The sequence below is a fragment of the Urocitellus parryii genome, chromosome 12 (genome assembly GCF_045843805.1).
Source record: "Urocitellus parryii isolate mUroPar1 chromosome 12, mUroPar1.hap1, whole genome shotgun sequence".
In the NCBI taxonomy this organism is placed as follows: domain Eukaryota; kingdom Metazoa; phylum Chordata; class Mammalia; order Rodentia; family Sciuridae; genus Urocitellus; species Urocitellus parryii.
Genome location: NC_135542.1, coordinates 18,981,447 through 19,004,317, shown reverse-complemented (window position 1 = coordinate 19,004,317; position 22,871 = coordinate 18,981,447). Strand labels below are relative to the sequence as shown.

Below are 22,871 nucleotides of genomic sequence, written 5' to 3'. Positions count from 1 at the left end.
ACCCAGCTGGGATGACTGTCCCCTCTGGGACCCGCAAGGAACAGCATGAAAGGGATCCACTGACGTGTCCTTGCACCCGAGAGTGGGCTCCCAGGGCAGGCGAGGCGTCAAGTCCAAGGCAGACCTGGAGCCTGGCACTGCACCTGGAGGAGCAGGCACAGCCACTTACGTTCTTGCTGTTGACGTCGGCCTCGCTGGGGCAGCCGAACAGCTCCCGCCGCAGCAGGTTGCCGTCGTACTCCAGGAAGGTCAGGTAGAGGTTGCGGAAGAACTCCACGTGCTTGTTCTTCACCCGCAGCTTCTTGGGGGAGTTCCAGTGGATGACCTGGCAGGCGACAAGGGGGCAGTCAGGAGGCGAGGGACCTTGCACCTGCAGGGGGCCCGGACCTGGCCCTCGAAGGACTCCCGGGACTGCCATTCATTCATTCATTCATTCATTCATTCATCCAGCATCGACAGATCAGTGGCTAAGGGCAGGGCACCTGGCTCAAATCCTGGCCAGTCCAGGTGTCACTTGCATAGATGACTGAATTGCCCCGTATCTCGGTTTCCTCATCTGTGAAACGGGAATCCTCATGGGTCCAGCCTGGACTAGTTATTACATGACCCTCTCTGGGCCCCACACCTGCTTTGTGCTGCAGAGGTCAGGGTTCTGCAAACCCTAAATCTGTGTGGCACTGCCCACAGGGCCACAGAGGGAGACGGAGGCCGGGGGAGGGGAGCAGTGCTCCTCCCCTGGCTTCCTGTTCCCGGGTGCCTCCCCTGATGCCCTGTCTTCTCCCTGGCGCAACACGCCCTCCCTCAAACAGCAGGGAAATCCCCCTGGCAGCTTTGGTGACACTCAGGACATCCTGGTCGCCTCCCTTCTCTGCCCAGAGCCTCCAGCCTGGCTGGGGACCCCACCCTGGAGGCGCAGGCATTAATAATCCCACCTGTTCCCTCCGCTCCTTCAGCTCTAGGGGTGGTAACTTCCCTGAAATGTTCTATTTTTGTTTTATGGAGGTCTCAAGTGAATGCTTCACGTTTAGCTGCCATGTTAATGATGAAATCGGGTGGTCTCTGCCTTCAGCTCGGGCTCTGAGTGAGTTAGCAGACATTAAGCCCAGCACAGGGTAGGTGCTCAATGGACACTGGCTCTGACCATTTTTGCACCCACAGTGTGCTGGACCTGGAGGTGTCCAGAGGACCCTGGGGCTGCCTATGGCAAGCTCATGGTCTGCTGGGGAGAGGTGTGAGAAAGCAAGAGGGAGGGAAGAGCAAGAATCTCTGGCAGCTCTGGAGTGGGCATGTGGTTTCTGGGGAGACAAGGCAGAAGAGAGGCTTGCGAGGAGGCCACATGTTGGGGGAGGCCACAGGCTGAAGCTGGAGCACCCAGGCAGGGGCAGGGGTGAGGGAGGTGGCCGAGCACTGGGCCAGGCTGATGCCCTGCACCCAGGAGTCCCACGTTCCGATCCAGGCTGCAGCCAGTAGAGACTGTGAAGGGGAAACTGCTAACTTTAGGTTTTGGGAAGAGCCCTCAGACTGTAAGGGAGAAGACCAGTGTGGAGTGTGTGTGTGTGTGTGGGGGGGGTGAATTCAGGCTGCTTATGAATCAGTTGTAATTTCCAGCTGAGAAACGAGGCCTTGGTGACACATTTTCTGATTTCACTGGAAAGACAAGATATATACACAAAAAAAAAAGTTGGGAAAAGGCAAGTGCAAATTTATAGAATATTTACTATGTATTAAAATTGCACTGAGCCCTTTAATTATTAATACATAGCAGCATTCATTATTAGGATTAATAATTATCATTACTTATAGGAACTATGAGCAATGGAGAATTGGTCTTCACTGTTTTGATATAAGCCCATGGGGGCAGCACAGTGGTCGGCGCCACCCTACAGATGGGGAAAGGGAGGCACAGGACAATTCTGCCCTTTGCCCATGGTCATACAGAATTAGGCGCAGCACCCCAGCAGCCCAATTCCACCTGCTTCACCACTGCACTCTGCTGGCTCTGAGATGGACACGCAGGGCCCTGTGCAGGCAGGATATGTAGAAGGACTCTTGCAGCAGCCCTGAAGGATGGGGTGGGGTAGAGGGGTGCATGCCCAGGGAGGGTGGTTTCAGGTGAGGGAGGTCACACAGAGAAACAGAAGAGCCAGGGAGGGACCTCAAGGGGTTACCCTGAGATGGTGGCCCTGGTCCCAAGTGGTTGTTCCCTCTTTCACTCTCTCCTTTTCCCTCTCACACTCACTTTCTTGCCCTTCTGCCTTCTGCCATGGGATGAGGCAGCACAAAGGCCTTTGCATGAGGCAGGCCCCTTGACTGGTGGACTTCCCAGCCTCCAGAACTGTAAGAAATCAACTTCTGTGCTTTGTCCATTACCCTGCCTGACATGTATTGTTATAGCAACACAAAACACGCTGAGATAATTGGAGTCCTCCTCCTAATCATCCTAAGAAGGCAAGAAATTTTAAAGATGAGGAAATTGTCGAGGAGTTCTTGCCCCAAGGCATCTAGCTGGCAAATGTGGGAGCCAGGCTTCACATATGAGACTTTCTGACCCCCCAAACCCAGGACTTTCCTCTGTACTGTGGTGAGCACGAGAAGCCAGGTTTTGACCACTTCCATTTTCATGCCATGACTGACTACACAGAAAGCAGAATAAGCTCTCGTTTCCCCCTACGTAGCCGTGGTCTCACTGCTTCACCTTGGGGGCTGGACTAGCATACCTAACGTAATGAACTGAATGTATGGAAGCCCCCCACCCCTGAATTCAGTTCACACAATCTCCAAAGCAGTGGTATTAGGGGACTGGTCCCGGGAGATGACTGAGTCTTGAGGGAAGAGTCCTCATACAAGATTATATAGAAGGGGTTAGAGTCTGAAGCCATCCACTCTGCAGCCATGCAAGGACACACCCAAAGAGGCCATCTATGAACAGGGAAGTGGCCCTTGACGGATCCCAGATCCTTCACACCTTGACCTTGGACTTCCGAGCATCCAGAACTGTGAGAAACAAACATCTGCTGGTTCTAGGCCACCCAGTTATGCTGTTTTGTCACAGTGGCCCAAAGACGCTGAGGAAAGGAACTGGGCGTGTTCAGCTCAGTCACTTCCTGGTTCAGCCACCTCCTGTCTGCAGGACACCTCTCTCTGCGCTCCCTTTGGAGGAGGCATCCTGGCCATTCCCTTCTTGGAGCCTCAGTTTCTGCAAGGTGAGAATCAGTACGCCTGATAAAGTAGCGTCGAGGCTGAACAGATGCCTTCAACAGGGCCTGCGAGTTAGGGTGGCTCCATAAATGTGGTTCCCAGCAGGACGACCTGCAGCCACAGGGAGAGAGCACCTGGAGCTCAAGAGGGTGCAGGGAGGGCTGGAGACCTGAAGGAGGCCAGCTGTGGAGGCTGGCATTACAGGGAAGGCTGAGGGGGAAACATGCAGTCTTCTTCCTGTGCCTTTTGAAGGGGTCAGAAGAAGATTCTCCTGAGAAGACACCCACTCGGGGCCTGAGAAGACCCTGGGCCACAGGTTGAAACAATTGCCTGTGAGGCCACGTCTTCATTTCAAATGACTTTGGTGCCCTCCAGCTGCTGAGCCAGGAGGAGAGATGCTGGGTACCACCTGACTTGGGAAACCTGGGTTCCTCAATGGGGAGACACCTGACCTAAGTGGGAACAGGGCCCTCAGACCCCCAGACACATCTCAATGCATTTGTACAAACCTATGGTGCTTTGGAGGTAATGCTCACTAAAGACTCCAAACAGGTCACCTGCCCTTATTGTTCGTGTCCCCGAGGTTGTGTGTGGCCTGTCCACATCTCACAGCTGGTAAGGGGCAGGGCTGAGCCTGAAGCCCACTTGAACCCCTGAATCCAGGGTTCTTGACCACTGTCATGTCCAGTTCTCAGCACTTCACAGAAGGGGAGAGTGAGGTCAGAGAGGAGAGGTGCTATTCAGGATCCTATGGTGGGTTGTGCCAGGCCAGGGTTGGGACCAAGACCCAGGCTCCCCACCCACTTCAGCCCTCTCCTGCCCACCCTGCCAGCCTCTGTTTGTCTAGTGGTCAGGTTTATCTAGTGGCCTGGCAGGTGAACGTGTGGCTGGATTAGGAGCAAGGGTAAAGGAAAAGTGGGCGGAGAGGATGGGGGCTCAATGGCAAGGGAGGGGCTGCAGAAGACCTTCTACAAGGCAGCTGCCCTGGGTGGGTAAGCCCATGAAGCCTGGGAAGGTATGGGCTGATTGGCATTTGGCCTTCAGTTTTCCATCACCAGGACACAGAAAACTACCTTGAGCTGTGCTCCAGAGAAATAAATAATAGCTCTCATTTTTCTAATGCCCATTACATGCTGGACATTAGGTCTCAGGTTTCTAGATGTGTGGGCATAAATACATACATGTAGACACACATACATGTATGTACGTCACAAACACACACACCATCACGTTTATTTCTCAAAACCACCTGGTGGTTGTTTTTTCTACAATGATTTCATTTTACAGATGATGAGTCTAAGGGTCAGGGAGCACAGTATCACGAAGCTAGTTTTGCAGGTCTGAAGCAAAACCAGGTCTGACTTGCTCTCAAGTCTTTTTTTCTTTCACTGCATTCCTTCATTCAATAAATATCCAAGTGAGCACTGATGGTGAGTGAGGCACTGGCCAGGGGTGTGAATGCAGCAATGAACAAATGTGTTGTCTTTCTGGAACTCACAACGTAGAGCAGCAGGTAGACAATGAGTCGCCAGCCATTCTGACATGATATGTGCTTCCACGGAGATTGGACAGTGAATTTTTTTTTTTGGGGGGGGGGTGGAGCCATGTGAAGTGCAAAGAAACCGAGGCCCAGAGTTGTGCCCAGAGTCACACGGCAGAGGTGCAGGCAGAGGCCACTTCCCTCTCCTTCCCCTAAACCAGGCTCCCGACTCTGATTGCTGACTCAGGACTCCTGCTGCCACTGCTGGTTTAAATCAGGGCTGTCTGACTAGTGAGAAATGTCACTTCCCGATTCCTTAGGGGACCAATCACCCATCATGGCTGGCTTGGGGGCAGCAAGCTGGCAGTGTAGAAGGCAGACACTGACAAGCTGTCACACCTGAGATTGACGACACCAGAGAACGCGCCCAAAATAGACTGTGGAGCAAGGCTGGTGAGTGCAGCTGGGTCTGCAGGGCGGAAATGAGGGCCCATTACCGCTCATTCTGCACATGAACACCACAAGAGTACAGCATACATTAGATACCTACTGTGCGCCAAACACCACTCTGAGCACGCAGCTCGTCCCAGTGAGGCAAGTGGACAAGCTCATGATGCCACTTTTCAGGTGAGGAAGGTTTAGCAAACTGCTCTAAGCCACACAGCCAGAAAGCAGACGGGCACCGTTTGAACCCAGGCAGAGAGGGACATGAGGGATCTCATTTTTCCTCTGTCTGTAACCATGAAACAACTGTTTGCAGATATGAATACCATATTTATAGAGGAGGTCAGCATCAGAAATGAAACCTCTCCATATCCCTGGGACAGTGATACTGAGCTGAGCCCGTGGCCCAGCAGGAAACAGGGAGGGACGGTGGGGGTGGGTGGCCAGGTGGGCTGCAGGAGCTGCCCACCAAGCCTCAGGGCCCTGGGGGTGCCACCCGGTTGGATGTGAAATGTCTGTGGGGGCTGAGTCTCTCTGCAGATTTGGAGTCGGCCTTTAGTGGGCCGGAGAAAACTGCCAGAAATTGATTACTGACCAGGAAACCCAGACGTCATCTGGGAAGACAGCAGAAGTCAACGTGATTAAAGTGGAGACCAGAAAGGCCATCGTCCATCAAGGGCACAGAGGAAAGCGGTTCAAAGGTAGACACAAGACCTGGGCATGAGGACAAGGCCATGGAAGGAGTCTGGCCCAAACCCTGGCTTCTGAAATACCCACACCCCAGAGGGGTCATAAACATAAAGCAAAAGCCGAGAAACCAGAGCCCACGGGCAAACACCAGGTGAATCAGAACAGGGTCTCATCTCCTCCAGGTTGGGACAGGAGGACTAGATGACAGACTCTCTAGGGTCCACAGAGCAACACCTTCTCCTCAGCCTGGCACGTCAGCCTGACCATCCCGCATGACCTCTAGGTAGGAGGCATCCTGGTGTTTCCTGACCTGTCTTCTACGACTCTGCCTTTGCAAACCTTTGTCCCTCCCTGGCATATCCTCCCTTCTTCTCTACTTACTGTGACTCTGTGTGTGACCTTCAAGGATGCACTCAAATGCACCCTTTCTGGAAAGCCCTCCTTGAACACTGTGGCAGAAGGTCACCTCCTGGGTCACCTCTCTCTTCCCCACTCCATTCTTAATTCCTAACAAAACACCAGTTTCGTTGGTAGATGCAATGTCCCCAGCCCCTGTGAATGGGTCACGATCCATTCAAGGTTGACGTTAACCATGAAGATCCTAGGTTTTGATTTTCCAGCCTCCCTTGCAGCTAGGGTTCCCAAAAAGTTTCACAGAAAAGCATTTGATTCTTAATACAAAGGTTCAGCTGTAGCCACTGACATCCTCCTCCCCCATCACCCACCTTTCTGTCATGAGGAGAGATGTAATGACTGGAACCATCACAGCCATCCTGTGCCCATGAGGCAAAGGGCAACATGTTTCTGACTTATGAACCAATGTCTGCAACTGCTTATTCCAGAATTTTTAGGTGAGAAATTCTAAAAGTTGCTTATTGTAAGCATTTCTAACATAATCTGAGGGAGATACTGGTTCCTTCTTCAGTACTCCCTAGACTCTTGCAGTTAACTCTTTGGGAGAACACACCACATGCCCTTGTAATTATTTATTTACATGCCTGCACCTGGAAGTGTTGGAAAGAGAATTTCTAGGCTGGCAGAGAGCTTGACTTTATTATTCTTTTTGAGTGCCATGGTGCCTGGAGGATAGTTAGTATTCAATAGCTGCCCTTTGGTTCAAGAATAGAAATCACGATGACGACATTCTCAATAATCCTCACATTCAGTCTGTTGACAGTAAATCAGTTATAAAAGCCCCATCAAAGTGGCTGCAGAATAGAGAAACAGAGCCACCTTTTCTTTGTTGAAGGGCCAACCCGCTTGTCACTTTTTTCTAGAAGGAGTTTCAACACCCTGTTACATGTTTGGCCCTGGGAAAGAGAAGGACAGCGCTCTCACAAGTCCTCCCCCTCGCCACTGTCGGGATTCAGATTCCAGGTGGGAAAGAAGGAGCAGACAGACCTCCCAGCCGGACTCACCATGGCTCCCGTCGGCCCTGTGACCTGCGCCAGGTTGCCCAGGACCTTGGACCTCGCCTGGGGAGGGGGTGCGGCAGCAGCTGCCCTGCAGAGTGTGGTCAAGACAGGACTGGTGTGAGCATGGACAGGGCGAGGCTGATTTTAGGTGTCAGCTTGATTGGATTAGGGCAGAGAGAGGGTCACGGAGGAGATGGGCATGTGGGGGTGGACAGAGTGGGGAAGGTGCACTCTGGATGTGGGCACCACTCTATCAGCTGGGTCCCGACAGAACACCAAGGCCATTTCCTCTCTCTCCAGAGCTGGGATTCCCTCCTCTCCTCCTGCCTTGGACACGAGAACTCCAGACCCCCAACCTTGGGACTCCAGGACTTACGCCAGTGGCCCCCAGTATTCTTAGACCCCACAGGGCAGGGGCTGAGAGTTACACCGCCCGCCCCCCTGGTGTGAGCCTTCTACCCAGGGCTCCAGCTTGCAGACAGTGTGCTGTCCTGGGACTTCTCAGCCTGCATAATGGTGTGAGCCAACTCCCCTAATACATCCCTCTCATCTATCTATATAGATCTGATTTGTTCTATCTCTCCGGAGGACCCTGACAAATAGAGACATGAAGACGTATCACATGTGTTCAATTACAAAAGAAATCTGGTTTAGACCTCATGAAACCGTCGCCTTACCAACCAGGAAGACTGGATGAGAACCGAATCTCTACGGGGAGAAGGAAGAATGAGAGACAAGATTTTAAATAAGGGACTGCAGACAGTCCCAGAGCCCGAGGGACCAGGCTGGGGAGCCTACAGACAATAGCCCAGAGACACCCGGCCAGGGCCAGGGCTCCCCCTGGCCAGATCTCAAGGAGACTTGCAGGGGGCTGTTCAGGAAGAAAACACTTCGGAGTGGGGTTGACACTGGGCAGAGCCTGGAGAGTGCGACCAGGCAGGCAGCAAGGCCTTGGTCAGAAGCACAGGGTTCCAATCCTACCCCTGGCTGTCCCCAACTCTGTCGTCCAAACAAATTAATGTATTGGAACCTCTGTTTCCCAGTAATTCCCTCTAATTCCCTATGTTAAGAGGAAATAATACTCAGAGCTGAGGATCGAAGGGACAAAGGAAGTGACGATGCTGACAGTGAATTTCATGTGTCCACTTAACTGGATCATGGAGCGTCCAGCTATCTGACTCTGGTGTTTCCAGATGAGACTGGCATCTGATTCAGTGGACTCTGGACAGCAGGTGGCCTTCACCTGAGGGCCCGGATAAAACAAAAGGCTGAGCAAGGAGAATTTGCTCCCCCACCTTTTTTTTTTTTTCTGCACATTTGAGGTAGGACACAGTCTACCTGGGTCTCCAGCTTGTGGGAGACCCACAAGTCTCCCAGGTGGGACTTCTCAGCCTCCCCAGTCACGAATTCAGATTTTTTTTTTAAATAATAAACCTCCTCAGATAAAGAAAGAATAGTTGTATCTCTTATTGGTTCTTTTCTTCTGGAGAACCTAATACGGCAGTGCCCCCCTGTCTGTGGAGGAGAACATTTCAAGACCCCCAAGGGACGTCTAAAACTACAGAGAGCACTGATTCCTATGTGCACTATGATTTTTCCTGTGCGCCCGGCAGCTTTGCCACATGGAACTAAAGTTAATCAGTCTTTCCCTGTTTTATCTCCTTTGTATCACTGCTGTGAACTGTGGGGCCATCTTAAGTGAAATAACACCTGAACACAAGCACCGCAGTGCCGTGGATCTGACGACGGAGATGGCTAGGAAATGAGTAATGGGGAGGTAGTGTATAAGGTGTGGATACGCTGGACACAGGAATGATTTACTTCCTGGGTGGGACCAAGTGGAATGGCGTGAGATTTTGGTGTGCAATTTCAAACTGACGGATTATATACTTTTGGAATTTTCCACTTAGCATGTTTGGATCACAGGTAGTTGAAGCCATGGAAAGAGAAACAGTGGTGTGCGCACCATACAGCCCAAAACAGATCAGTGCTCCATACGTGGCATCAACTGGAACACGTACTCCATGGGGAGTTTCTCCCTGAGGAAGGCTCTGCACAAGCTCAAAAGGTGCTGTCTGAAGGCCTGGACTCCTGCACCTTGGAGAATGTGGGGCCTGACTTGTATGTGAGGTGAGGCCTGGCCAAGGTGGGTCCGCTACCGTGAATCTCCTCTTCCAAACTTCATTTTCTTTTCTCAATCCTGACAACTACCAGGTATTATATAAAAATGATGCTCTTGATTCCAAGACTTTTATTAGAGGCTTTTTCTTCCAGCCCAAATGCTCTGCTGTGGTGCATTCGGGGTCCTGGCACTCACGATGCTTTGCCTCCTGTTACTCAGGTTTCTGTTTGTTGCCTCTTGGTTTTTACAGGTCTCAGTAAAAATGAAGAAAATTCTTCCCAGACAAAAATGCATCATAACCCAGGAAGGGAGAAGAAAGCAGACCAAACTCAACTCGTTTTCCAGATGAAGAAACTAAATGAGTGGTCCTCAGAGCAGCTTCTCTGCAGACGACCAATAGAGATCTGCAAAGGATGACCAGCCTGTCCCCTCTCTGTAGAATTCATTACTAAAACTAAAATCATTTGCAGAATCCCCAGGGTGTCCTCTGGGGGGGCGTGTGCTGAGCTGGGGAGGATGTAGGGAGGTGGATCTCACCTTGGAGACAGGTTTGGAGTCTCAGGTGAGAATCTCAGCAGGGCTGCTGAGACCCCCTGGGTTCCTAGTGCATGGGCTGCAGCCAGCTGGCTGAGTGTTGGGGCTGCCACATGAGTCACTGCTTGGGCGCCCAGCGAGGGCACCTTCTGCAGGGGCACCTGAGGTGCTTTTTTCTGTCTTCGTCCCTTTCCCTGCAGAGCTGGGTGCTTCCTTCTCCCTGTGATCCAGCGGCCCTGCCCAACCTGCTGGAAGCACACGCCACTCAGGCTGACCCAGGAGTCACTCCTGACCATTCCTACAAACACAGGCACCGGGTCAGCATGGGCACGTGTCTCAAGAAGGTCAATGGGGTCCTTCTGTGGAGCCGTCGAGAGAGAGGGGCAGGAACTACATAAACTACAGAGTTCTACAAGACAATACAGTTACGGTGCCCTAAGAAGAGAAAATGGGGTAGGAAGACGAAATAAGTACAAAATATTCAAAAAGTGAACAGAGGGAACTGGAGGATGTTATGCTAAGGAAAACAAGCCTGTCTCCAAAAGTCAAGGTTGAGTGCATCTCTCAGATGAGGAAGAGAGAGAGAGTTGGGGGGGGGAGGGGGGGAGAGGGAGGGAGGGAGGAAACTCATGAAAATGCACAGGAGACCTACAAGAGCAGACGGGATGAAGGAAGAGGAGGAGGGGAGGGCGTGGGGAAGGACCGGGGAATGAACTCTACCAGGTTATGCAATGTCCACGTATGAAAATCCCACACTGAATCCTGCATATATATTACAATGCACTTATTAAAATAACAATGACATTAATAAAAGGAAGAAGAGTAGAGAAGCAGATCTGGGGAAGTGGGAAGGGACCAGGGGCAGGAAAGGGAAGGTTCTAGGGAGTGAGACTGATCAAATTACATTAGGTGCACCTGAAATATGGCAAAATGAATCCCACTATTATATATAATTACGAGAGAGAGAGAGAGAGAGAGAGAGAGAGAGAGAGAGAGAGAGAGAGAGAGAGGGAGGGAGGGAGGGAGGGAGGGGACTCTTCAACCTGGCATCATAGATGCCAACCATTCTCACCTTACCCTGTTTGGCTTTCTTCGTGGCTCATTTTACTTCCTGCCATGGCCAGTCAGAGCACTCATTTTCCTGTGTGACATCTGTATTCTGCAGTAGAACATAAACTCCTGGAAAGGTCTGCATTGCCTCATGCACTGCTAACAACCCATGCTCATAGCAAGTGTGCAGTGAAGACCTGTTGAAGAGCTGAGCCCTGTACACTGGCCGGTCCCCTAGAAGTCACTCTGGGCCCACAGGGCAAGCAAAGGCTCTCAGAGAGCCAGGAGATTGGCTGTGTCATTTGAGCACATGTTCCTAACTGTGTCAATGCAGAGGGGTATGACACGGTCCTCGTACATACTGGCGTGTACTGGACTCTAAATGCACCTGTCAAACTATTATTTGTTTGTAGAAGACTTAATGAAATTATTCAATAACAGCATTATAAATTGTAAAACAACCCTCATAAAATGAAACTGAATTACTTAGAGTCTTGCATTATAATCCAAAGTACAAAATAAATATACATGAGTCCATATGGATATAAATAAATGATTTAAAAATAATTATAAGTGGAGGAAAAGAGAAAAATGCTCTTTATGGAGAAATTCTGGAAATCAGGTGGCTCCACAGGGGACATCCACTGAACCTCCATGATATTCTTTCCCCAAACTCACAGCCTCCACCTCCTCATGAGAAACAAGACAAGTCAAGTTTAAGAGATATTTTATAAGCTACCCACCAGTACTCCATAAAACTATCAAGGTCAGTGATGGAAAACCAGGGCCGACTGAAACATTATCACAGAACAAAGGAGACTAAGGACATGTGACAGTAATGGAAGAACAGGTGAACTGCAACGGAAACCCAAGGTTAGTTAATGGTAATACACCACCACTGGTTTGCTGGTTTTCCCAAATGTGCCAGTACCAGATGAGACGTTCACACCAGGGGACACTGGAATTGGATGAGTGGTGCATAGATTCCTCTCTAGTACTTCCGCAACTTCCCGTGAGTCTCAAATTCCTTCAAATAAAGATTTATATTTAAAAAGAAAAAATAGATTCCACAGAAAAATGACAGACCAACAGTAAGGTAAGCTCTTGGGAATGGCCAAACAGCTGAGCTGACACCTCTGTTCCCTGCACAAGCTCATTCCTTGGTCCTTCACAAAGTGCAGAAATGAGCATCTAATGAGATGGGACAAGAACCTGGCAAAAACGCAAAATTCTCAAGAGTGTTTGAAATATGGATTTACAACCACCGCGGTTAGTAAAGGGCTTCCCTCTGAGTGTGTTCTGGGACTTGGGATCTTTCTTCATGTTGGTTCAAAGATGCATGACCAGCAAGACATTTCAAACCGAGCCTTCCAGAATGGCGAAGGCAAGTCTCCGTCATGTTATTTTGTTGTGGTGGTTATTTAAAGTCCTGTGACAGTCTAGAAACTTCATAATGTTTCACTTCACCGGATGAAAAGGGTTTAGAAGTCTCTTTGGAGATTTCTCTCGTAAAAATGAAAGCTAGTAAAGTCCAGTAGGAGAAACACTTGCTTTTCTTGTCGTGGCAAAAATGGATAGGAAAAAAAAATGTGCAAAAGAGAACACAGCCATGAAATGAAGTAAATTCCTTTGTCAACAGATATTACAGGAATGAAAAGTGATAGGGAACAACGCCGAAGGCTTGAAGAAACTCATTTTAGATCAAATTTCATAGGAGCTTTGCCATGGAGTTTAGCCGAAGAACGGAGGATTCTGAGGACTTTGCTAGCCTCTGAATGGGTTTGCTTTAGCTGGAGTAACAGGAATTGGGGGTCCCCGTAGAGAGCGGGTTCCCCAGGTCGCATCACTGATAGGCAAGTCTGCAACAAAGTACTGAAAGCCAGGTGCACAAATATTATTTGATGCCATTGATCTGGCTAATTTTATAAAATGCCAGTTGAAAATCTCATAAAAGTTTTTACAACACTCTCCACCAACATGAGCAGCGTCAAAAAAAAAAAAAAAATTCTATATCACGCAAAGCTTCTCAGGATCACTCCTAAGGGGATGGTGTGCACACAGGTGATTCACAGAGCCCCATTTTTACGAAAAGATGATTATTAGTAGTTTGGCATCTCAAACTTTAAAAAAAAATGCACATTTTTAGTCTGAGTCTTTGATATAGCTGTAATGAATGAAAAAATAAGTACTTTTAGAAAGTGATTTCTGATATAGATACAGCTTTTAGAAAAATCAATGTTTGAAACTGTTTCCATGGTCATGGGATTACAATGCCAGAAATGATGTTATCTATCAAAACCCTCATTTCTACACACTTCCAAAACTTCAAAACAAGTGTTTTTTAACCTTCAAGATTAATTTCCAAATAAATAATTACAACAGGTTTTTGAGCAGGTTTGTCAAAAACAAAGATATTAAAAATCAATAAATTAGCAAAACCAAATGATTGTCATCAAGAAAGTCTTAAATTTGAATGCTACCAAAACATGCATGTGATTTTTTGGATTAAATTGGAAAAAAAATGACTATAAAATTTAAGCAGCTTAGTCAACAATGTACTTTCCCTCTGTTTTGATCTACATATTATAGGGAGATATTTCTTTTGCAATAGTAATCATTAAAAAAAAGTACTTTTATATAACAGGCCTTAAAAAATTCAACTATGAATTACTGTGGCACAAAGAACTATACTGACATTTTGAAAATAATGAAGGGCATTCAATAATGTCTTTCATAGTTTAAGATATGAATACTAAGAATGTTTTCCCTAAGAGTAAAAGGGCTTATTATTAATAAATTAACTTAAAATTACTCAAACATGTATTAGAGTAGATGTTCTATGGTCTATGATCTATTCAGGTACAGTGATAGAACAGATGTATATTGAAACAGGTCAGCTCAGCAGTATTTCAGTGCTATGATCCATAAGTCAAAACCAAGCTCTTTAACAGAGCCTGGGGCCTGGACCCTATGCCCCACATTTCACACCCACCCACTTGTCATTTCTGGGGACCCTGGGATCTTTTAGCCCTCTAGGTTCATTGATGTTCCCTTTCTCTAAAAGCACGCTCATGTCTTACCAGGATACTGCATGCTACTGTCTGTAGTGTGTGGAAATTATCTGCTGAAAGTTCTGCCCCTTGGTTTGACTGTGGGCCTCTTTGAGGGCAGGGATCACGGTGATGACCTTGCCTGTCTACCCTCAGCAGGACTCCACATCCTCAAATTCTTGCACTCATACATGGACACTCAGTTCTGGGTCGCCTGCCTGACAGAAACTTGCTCAGCAGGCCTTCCCTCCAGAGTGGTCCTGGTCTTCAGATGCTGGCCTGGCTGTCCACCTGCCTGCTCCTCTTCAGGATAACCAGAGAACTAGAGCAGGGACTCCTGCTGGTCCCAGATACTCTCCTCTGCTCACCGCCTGGCTGTGGACCATGAGCCTCTAGACTGACGGTCTTCTCCAGAATCTGGGCCAGTCCCACTGGCTTTTGAGGCCCAGTGCTAATGCTATGGACCCATACCTTCCCCAGAGGAGACTCTTGGTCAGCGGTCCCCTGTCCACAGGCACCAAGCATTGTGTTTGCCTCTCTCACAACCTTGTTCTTATTCAGAGACTCTGACTTTAGGTGGGGATTATTTCTTTCAGTGGGCTTCTGAGGACCCTGCCCCATAAGGTATTCTACAATCACAAAGGGTCTGTTCTGTGTGCCTCTGAGAGGAGCTGAGGGATCAATAAAACCATGGATCTCCTACTCGGGTCTTCAGAACACAGTACTTCATACACAGAACTAGAACTCAGCTCCCCCCCCCCATCTGAAGAATTCCCATTAGCAACTCTTAGCAGTGTTTTGACATATTCTCTGGGAAATGCTGCAGTAGGGTAATTTTCCAGGGGCCTTTCTTCTAGGAATCCTGCTGATATTTCTAGGAATAGCGGCATCCGAGGCACATTGGCTACACGTAACAGCAGGGGATGGATAACTTACAGCAGTGACACCCAAAGCCTGTGAGAGCAGGGCCCTGATTCCCAGTGCAGGTGCCCATTCCAGCTGTACCACAGCCAGGGCTTACCTCAGGCAGGCCACTTCCTCCCTTTGGGTCCCTGTTTCCTCATCAGTGAAGTGGAGTGTTGGGACAGATGAATGAGAAGAGCCCTGTTGGCTGGTGTGTTTCTGCCCACCAGCTGAAGGAAATTCCCAGAGAGCTCAGGAGCGACGCCGATTTCTTATTTTAATCATAGCAGACTTACTCAGGTCTCATTGGGCTGTCCTAGCTGCTTGGCACATCATCCCTTTGAAATTTCACATCTCTGTAAAGTCGTGGTCACTTTCCTATCTGGGACCGGCTGGAGAACTATGCAGCAGCCCTACAGTGGCCTAGGGCGAGTGCACTGCAGCTGTCAAGCAATTCCAAGGCACAGCCGCCGTGTGCCAGTGCCCAGACAGGGGGACAGCGGCTCCTGTTTGGACTCCTTCAGGGTACTGGTAGCAAGAGTAAGCCCAGAGATAGTGAAACACCAGGGTCCCTGTGCTAAGGTCACGCCATGAAACCCAAAAGGCACTGGCCTCAAGTGAAGAGATCTGCCTGGCTTTTAGATTTTAGATCTTCTATCCCCAAACCACTGCTGCTTCTTCCTCCAACCGCTCTGACCGTCCCATTCCTCCTCCTCCTCACTCTCTCTCTGGTTTCTCCCTTCACGGTCCACCGCAGTCTGCTTTGCTGAGGGACCTCCAGGATGCTGATGCCCAGGGGTGCCTCATCTTCCTCAAAAGATGTGGAAACCCACACCTCTCTAGGAACTGTCGAATGTTTTAAAACTTGAGTTATGTGCTATTCTTTTATACAAATGCTACCCATGCCCTCTAGGAAAGTAGATCTTCCCCCTCACCCGCGCCCGGCACAGATGGCCTGGTTCTCTTGGGTGTTCTTTGAGGTGTATTTGATTCCCAGTTTATGAATGGGTTGGGGTCTAAAGTTCAACCTCTGAATCTGTTGGTTAAAATCCAAACATTCTTTCAAGGAGACAACGTTGCATTCATGATTTTTGTTCTGGAGCGAGCTTGTGAAATCCACTAAATTCAAAAAGGGCTCACGCAGAACAGCCCTGGGGACTCCGTTCATCACGTATTGTGTTTCTTTGGAAAATACGCTCAGGTAGAAACTCAGCCCCTGCCCCACAGAAGGCTCCGCACCCAGAGTCAGAGGTGTGGGTTGGAGTCTCAGCTCTGCCATATTTAGCTGTATGACTCTGGGCAAGTCATCTGTACAGCCTTAATCTGTAGGGTCCTTGGTCTCCTGACTTACAAAACAGTCTGAGATTCACCTTGTTTAGGCTTCTGTGACAATTCGGTGGAGCCATGTCTGGAACACTATTCCCACCCAATAGATCTGGAAAATGCCTTTGCATCTTTTGAGGGCGAGGATGAAACTCGTAGGGCTGACTTCCTCTGAAATGTGCTCCCTGTCGATCCCACACACATTCTTGCAGTGATGGCGCAGGTCCCATGGCTTGCCCACCCACATCTCTGTCACTGCTCCTAACTTGCACTTGGTTCCCAGTCTTCTGCACTTAGCCCTGGACTTGCTCTTAGCTCCAGGGCATAGCAGGGGAGGAGCGGTGGTTGGGCAGGACTGGGAGGGGGACAGCACGGATGCTGTAGGCTGAGGAGAGGGCGGGGCCAGGAGATGAGGAAGGAGCAGCGTTCAGGCATCTGGGAGTTTGGATGTGAAGATTCAGCTCTGGTTTCTACAGAAAGCCTGGGGGATCCAGAGCCTGCATCACACCCCAGTGGGACAGGGCCCTCCTCTTGTTCCACAGCCACCTTCACTTCCTTATGTCACAGTGCTCAGCAGGCTGTTCTGGAATTTTCCACTTACCTGGTGATTCTCCTGAGGGCAGGAACCATGGCTTACTCGGCTCTAGTGTCCCAGTAACAGCTACAGACCCAGGATGGATGCTCTGCTTGCTGTTTCCTGGCCAGTCCCAACTGTGTCTGGCCAGCACTTCATTCTCTAATGGCCCATGGAAGCCTGGAGGACTAGAGCAAAGTCTCCCAGACCCCATCCCTGTCTCCCTTCTCTAAACCAGCACAGGGACCCTCTGCTGGTCTCCAAGAGTTTGTGTTCTTGGTAAAGGGACACAAAGATACTCCTTGGGTCCCTCCCTATCTCTTTCAAGTTAAGACTCAGCCAGGGAAGGCTGAGTCATTAAGGCTTAGAACTGCAGAGATAAAATTGAAGGTCTTTGAAACACAAAAGACAGTGGTAAAGTCAAGTGCTCTTTCTAGGAGCCCTCAAGAGGCCTGGCTGAGATTGGGGCCAAGAATAATGGTCTCCATTACTGGAAGATCTTAAGTGATTTATTCAAGTCCCTCAGCTGGTACGAAGTAGAACTGTCATTAGAATTTACAGAATTGCTTGGCTCCAATAGACTATGCACTTCTTCCGCCTCTTCAACGAAAACACGTTTCCTTAACTGACCTCAGTACAAAGTTCTCGAATGGCACCCGGGTAGGCGAGATGCTCACAGCTAGGAAGCTTGTCCCTAGCAGGATCTGAAAGGATCTTGTCCCTAGCAGGATCTGAAAGGATCTTGTCCCTAGCAGGATCTGAAAGGATCTGCTGCAGTATGCTGAGCTCTATGCGTATTAGGAGTGAGGTGTGTTGGCTACTAAAGGTGTTTTTATTCCTGTGTTTCTCAGGTAATTGGAAATCCAATTAAACACTATTTGAATTAGTGATATGTAAGTGCAAAAAGAGTTTGTGTTTTCATGAGAGGCAAGCTAAGTGCTTTGCAATGGCTCAAGGAATATAAATCCCTAAAAACATTTCCCTTCCATTAGGTGTGGGTGATCCAAAAGAATGGGAGGGAAAAAAAAATAACTCAAGGGTGCCCTCTAATTGCTTTGCAAGGTCTTATAGTTCTTGCTCCACTTTAAAGAAAAGGACTCCGATAACCCTACAAAATGCATAATGGAGGAGTTTAATGCCAGATAACTCACTTAATCAGCAGACCCAGAAATATGACTTATAGATGAAAGGAGAGTTAATGAAGATTAATTTGTTCTGATTTTTGTTTTAACTGACAATTAAAGCCCAGCACGGAGTGGTGGTGTCCTGGTGTCTTGTTAAATAACTTCTTTCCTATTCTGAGATCTTAGGACTATCCTCCAGACCCCCTTTAAGATAACAGTTCAATTTGGTTTAAAGTCTATAATCCATGGATATTTTGTGCATGGTGTGAGACAGGGATCCATTTTAATTTTTTCTTCCATATGGAGAATCTGGTGTCTAAACATCATTTATGAAAAATGTAACCCTTTCTCCAAGGATCGGCAATGCCATCTCTTCCCGTGTCAAGTTTCCATAAGTGTGTGGGTGTTCCTGGACTCTCTTCTCTGTTCTATTAATCATCTGGCACACCCCAGAGCAAATGCTCAGCAGAAATTTGCCATAGATTTTTAGTGGTTACTATTTATGAGTTTTTAACATGAATGAGTGTTTAATTTCATCAAATAAATTTTCCACATCTATTTTGATGATTGTATGGAATTTCTCTTTAATCTATTAACATGCTCAATGATATTTGTAAATTTTTTTAAATGTTAGATCACCCTTGTCTTTCCCGGAATAAACCCAAATTGGCCATGATATATTATCTATTTTCTACATGACTGTATATGGTTTGCTAATATTTGGCTTAAGAACTTGTACATCTGTATTTATGAGCAAAACTAGGCTCTAGTTTTCCTTTTTTGTAACTCTCCTTGTGTAATTTCAGTATTGAGAACATTCTGGTTTCACTGAACAGGTTAAAATCTATCTCTCAATTCCTACTCTCTGGAAGAGTTTAAGATTGGAAATATCTTTTGATTAAAAAAAAAAGATAGGAATTATTTCTTTGTAGACCTAAAGGGACTGTTTTCTTGGTGAGGTTTAGTGTGGTAATATAACATTATAACATATACACACGCATACACACACACATATATATTTAAATCAGTTTTGGTAAATTCTACACTTCTAGGAATTTGTCTCTTTCATGTAAGTTTTCAAGTACTTTGACATAATGTTGCTCACATTATTTGATAATCTCTGTCATTCTGCTTTATGTATTGAGTTGAAAGCTCCACAAACCGACAGAGCATTTAATCTTTGCTGTATTCCTAGAACTCAGAAGAATTGCTGGCTCAGGCACCGTTAGAGACAGCGTCGATGAATCTGGATTCATGCCACCCCATTCATTTCCTGGTAAGTTCTTTCTTTCTTGATAAGTCCTGCCATAGCTTTGTCTATATTACTGGTCCCTGTCAAAGAACCAACTTTTGACTTTATTGAATAATTGGTTAATCAATTTCTGCTCTTACCTTCTTTATGTCCTGCTTCTAGTTTCCTTCGAATATGCTTCAACGTTCTTGGTATATCATCCTCCGTGGCAAACCAGGCATATTACTTTTTCATTTTTTCTTCTCTTAATACAAACATTTAAGGTTTTCTATTTCCCTACAAGTTTACTCATTCCACTAATTTTGACACATATTATTTCATCTTCATTTAGTCTCTAAGAAGTTTTCAGTTTCAATTATGATTTCCATTTAGAACCATGTGGAATTTAGAAATGGGTTCTCAATTTTAATCAAATACATATTTTTTATCTTATTGTTATAGCCTTCTAATTTAATTATATTCTGTTCAGAGAACTACGATATAGTATAATTCTGTAAAATGTACTAGGATTTTGCTTTATAGTCCTATACATGGTAACATTTTTGCAAATGTTCTATGTGAGTTTGAGAAGGATGTACATTGTCTGACTTTTAAATACAAGGTTCTTCACTTGCCCAAGTGAAGTGGTTAACTGCATAGTTCACATTTGCTATATTTTTATCAACTTTTTGATTGATCTTTCAGGATTTGGAAAGGACACATTAAAATATTTTACTACAATAGTAGACATGTCCACTTCTTTCTAGTGATCTGTGTTATGTGGGTACAATTATGTTACAATATATGAAAATTCATAAGTATATATATTTATATGCCTCTACACACATATATTTAAAGACACATGTGTTATAGCATGAAGTGCATCCAAATTTGCATTTTTGTCTCTTCCTTCTTATTAACTTTTATTTTTAAGTGTGACTACCTCTCTCCCTACAGATGGTTTCTCTGACACCAACATAACTATCCTGTTTCCTTTTAGACACTTCCCCTGATAATATTGTCCCATAATTTTACTGTCAGCCTTTTCAGATTACAATGAGAAGGGTATGTGGCTGGTAAACAGTGTATCCCGGATAACATTTTCTCTTCAATCTGAAGATCGGTCTTCTCATTATCACAATTAGTTTACATTTATTTGGTTATTGATATATTTGGACTTACTTCTATCATCTCAATTTCTTGCCTTTTCTGTGCCCAATTTTTCCTATGCTTTTATTTTCACCTTCTTTTCTTGCATTCCTATTTGTGTCTGTTTTTATAAAATGACTGCTCCAGGAACCAGGGACAAAGGCCGACTTCAGGTTTATGCCACACTACCTTTTATCCACATTCCCAGCCACCAGGGGGCAGCATATCACCCCACAGGCAAATGCCTTAGGCAGAGGCTCCTTGCTTAAATCTTACCCTTTTGAACTTGCAGTCTACCATGGTTTCTGGTCTCTTGTTTTCCTTACTTCATAGACAGATCTATGCTTTCAAAACAGCGTAAAAAAACAGTTTTAACCCAGCATTTTCAGGTGTCCTTTATAGGGTTAGTTTTATTTTCTTCCCCTCCAAACTTCTTAGTCCACAGTATTCATCAAATATTCCTATTTCATCTGTTTTCCGGATGTCTAACAAGAACACGGGGTATACAAGGAACTGCATACGTGTTGAAAGAATAAATGATGTGGATATTTCTGTTTTAAATACTTTCTAATCTTTTGCAATAAACGTGAAATATAGTAAAAAAACATAAGTTCTTTCTTTTGGCTCCATGATTCTACTCATGGGAAGGAAGGCACATAGAAGGAAAGAGAAGGAAGCTGTTCATAACAACACAATTCGTATCTGTGAACACGTGAGAACAAGTAAGGGTCAGGGGAAGGTGGCTGAGTCATGGATTATTATGGAAGTAGTGGGCATGTGTGTTAATACTGTGCAGCTGACTCAGAAAGTGCTTACGATATAAAACAAGCAATGGGCAGAAAAGAGAATTCAATGCACATTAAGACTACAGATACGACATGACACGTACAAGACCAGGAGCCAACTGGAAACCCTCACTGTTAAGAAAGTGAGGTCTGAGATCCTTTTTCTTTTTCAAAACTTAAACTATGGTTCTTACAGTGTGCACAGGCAATGAATATAAATTTTAAAGGAAGCAAACTCTTTAGGGATGTATGTATCTACTCCTTCTCGGGTACAACTAGAGAGGCAAATCGGAATTAGTTAGGACTGTGTTCGGTTCCTGGTTCTGGAACTGAAGTTGACCATGGATAGTTGGTTAAGCCAGGGACGATCAGAACCATCCAAAGTGGAGACTCATCAACTAAATAAATGGTGGTCCATTTGAGCCACGATTAGAATGGCTTGTTATGCAGCGTTGTCTATAGCGCTAGACAACTGAGGCACCTGGTCTTTTTCTTTACAGGCAGATCCTGCCACGGTGCTCGGTATCTAGAGAGCCATGATGAAAACTCTGTGTCATGGTCCCTTCTCTCGGAAGGGGAAAGAGATGTATGCTTCATCCCATGTCTGACCCTCCCACACCTACCACAAGCTCCACAGCAGCTGTCTTCTTTTTTTTTTTTTTTTTTTTTTACGCCTATGTCCTTAACACATTTCTCACTCCCTCTATGCCATAAGGGACTTGGAAATGGGAAGTTATTCACATCAGCATCTACAGCGCCTGGCACAGAGTAGGACTTCGTCACTTACTTTTCACTTGACTGAAATGAATGGATTTCGGGGAGGTGACATGAACCAAAACAGCTGGCAGCAGATGGCAAGAAAAATAATCATACAAGCTGGTTCTTACTCCAGAGGTCTTTATGCTTTCCAGAAAGCCCCAACACACACGCACGCGCGCAAGCATACACAGAGCCAACGGATTAAGACAAGCATGCCCTTTCTGGTCTTTGGAGCCCCCCTCTCTTTCACCAAGCTGCACACCAACCTCACAGTCATCTGGGCCCCCTCAACCCCCCACGCAGCTTCCCTCTGCTCCCCAGGGCTCCTCACCCTTCCCCTGGGGGTGGGGCCCACGCCCCGCCCCGAGAGGCCTGTCTTGACCCTACCTTTAGATCAGACACGTCTCTGTAGCACTGCTCGGAGCGGGTGTGGTCTGACAGTTGCACATTCCAGAAGCAGGGCAGCTGATACACCAGGAAGGGGTTCTGCTTGATGACGGCATTGAAAATATCCTGGGGGATGAGAGCCAAAGCGGGGTCAAGGCAGGCAGCGGGTTCGGCCTCCGGTTCTGGCTCCCGAAGCAGCATGTCCCCTGTGGGAGGGCGCCCTGGGCATCCTGCCTGGGCACAGGACAGTTTGCACCCAGGGCGTTTCTCTGGCCTGTTATCTCCAGAAACCAAGCGATGATGTTTGGATGGAGGTAGGGATGCCGCAGGCCGACTGGCCGCCTGTGGTCCTGAGGTCTCGCAGAGCATCAGGCAGGGAGCTCATGTGGGGGCAGACAAGGGAGCATCTTTCCTGTGCTCCCTGGCATTTAATAAATGAAGTCTCTTCTCCTCCCCTCCTACCGTCCCATCCAGGAGCCCAGAGTTCTCCACCTGAGCCTCCCAGGGAGGAAACTATGTGGTGACAAGTGGCCCAGCTCACCCAGGGGCTGAGACAGATTATAGATCCTCCCTTCCAGCAGCTGTTTCCTGGGCATTGGGTGGGCTTGTGATGGATGCTGCTTAGACTCCTACAGGCCACAAGGCCAGAGTAG

General features: G+C 47.2%; 1 protein-coding gene across 1 annotated transcript in view; it reads right to left on the bottom strand.

Moving 5' to 3' along the window:
• The window catches only part of LOC144249643 (xylosyl- and glucuronyltransferase LARGE1-like), a 255,934-nt gene that overhangs the window by 48,690 nt on the left and 184,373 nt on the right, over positions 1 to 22,871 (bottom strand). The window contains exons 7-8 of the mRNA XM_077791753.1: positions 22,219 to 22,344; positions 170 to 325 (exon numbers count right to left, since the gene is read on the bottom strand). Of these exons, the coding sequence (XP_077647879.1) occupies positions 170 to 325; positions 22,219 to 22,344 (282 nt within the window). The remainder of the gene's footprint in view (positions 1 to 169; positions 326 to 22,218; positions 22,345 to 22,871) is intronic.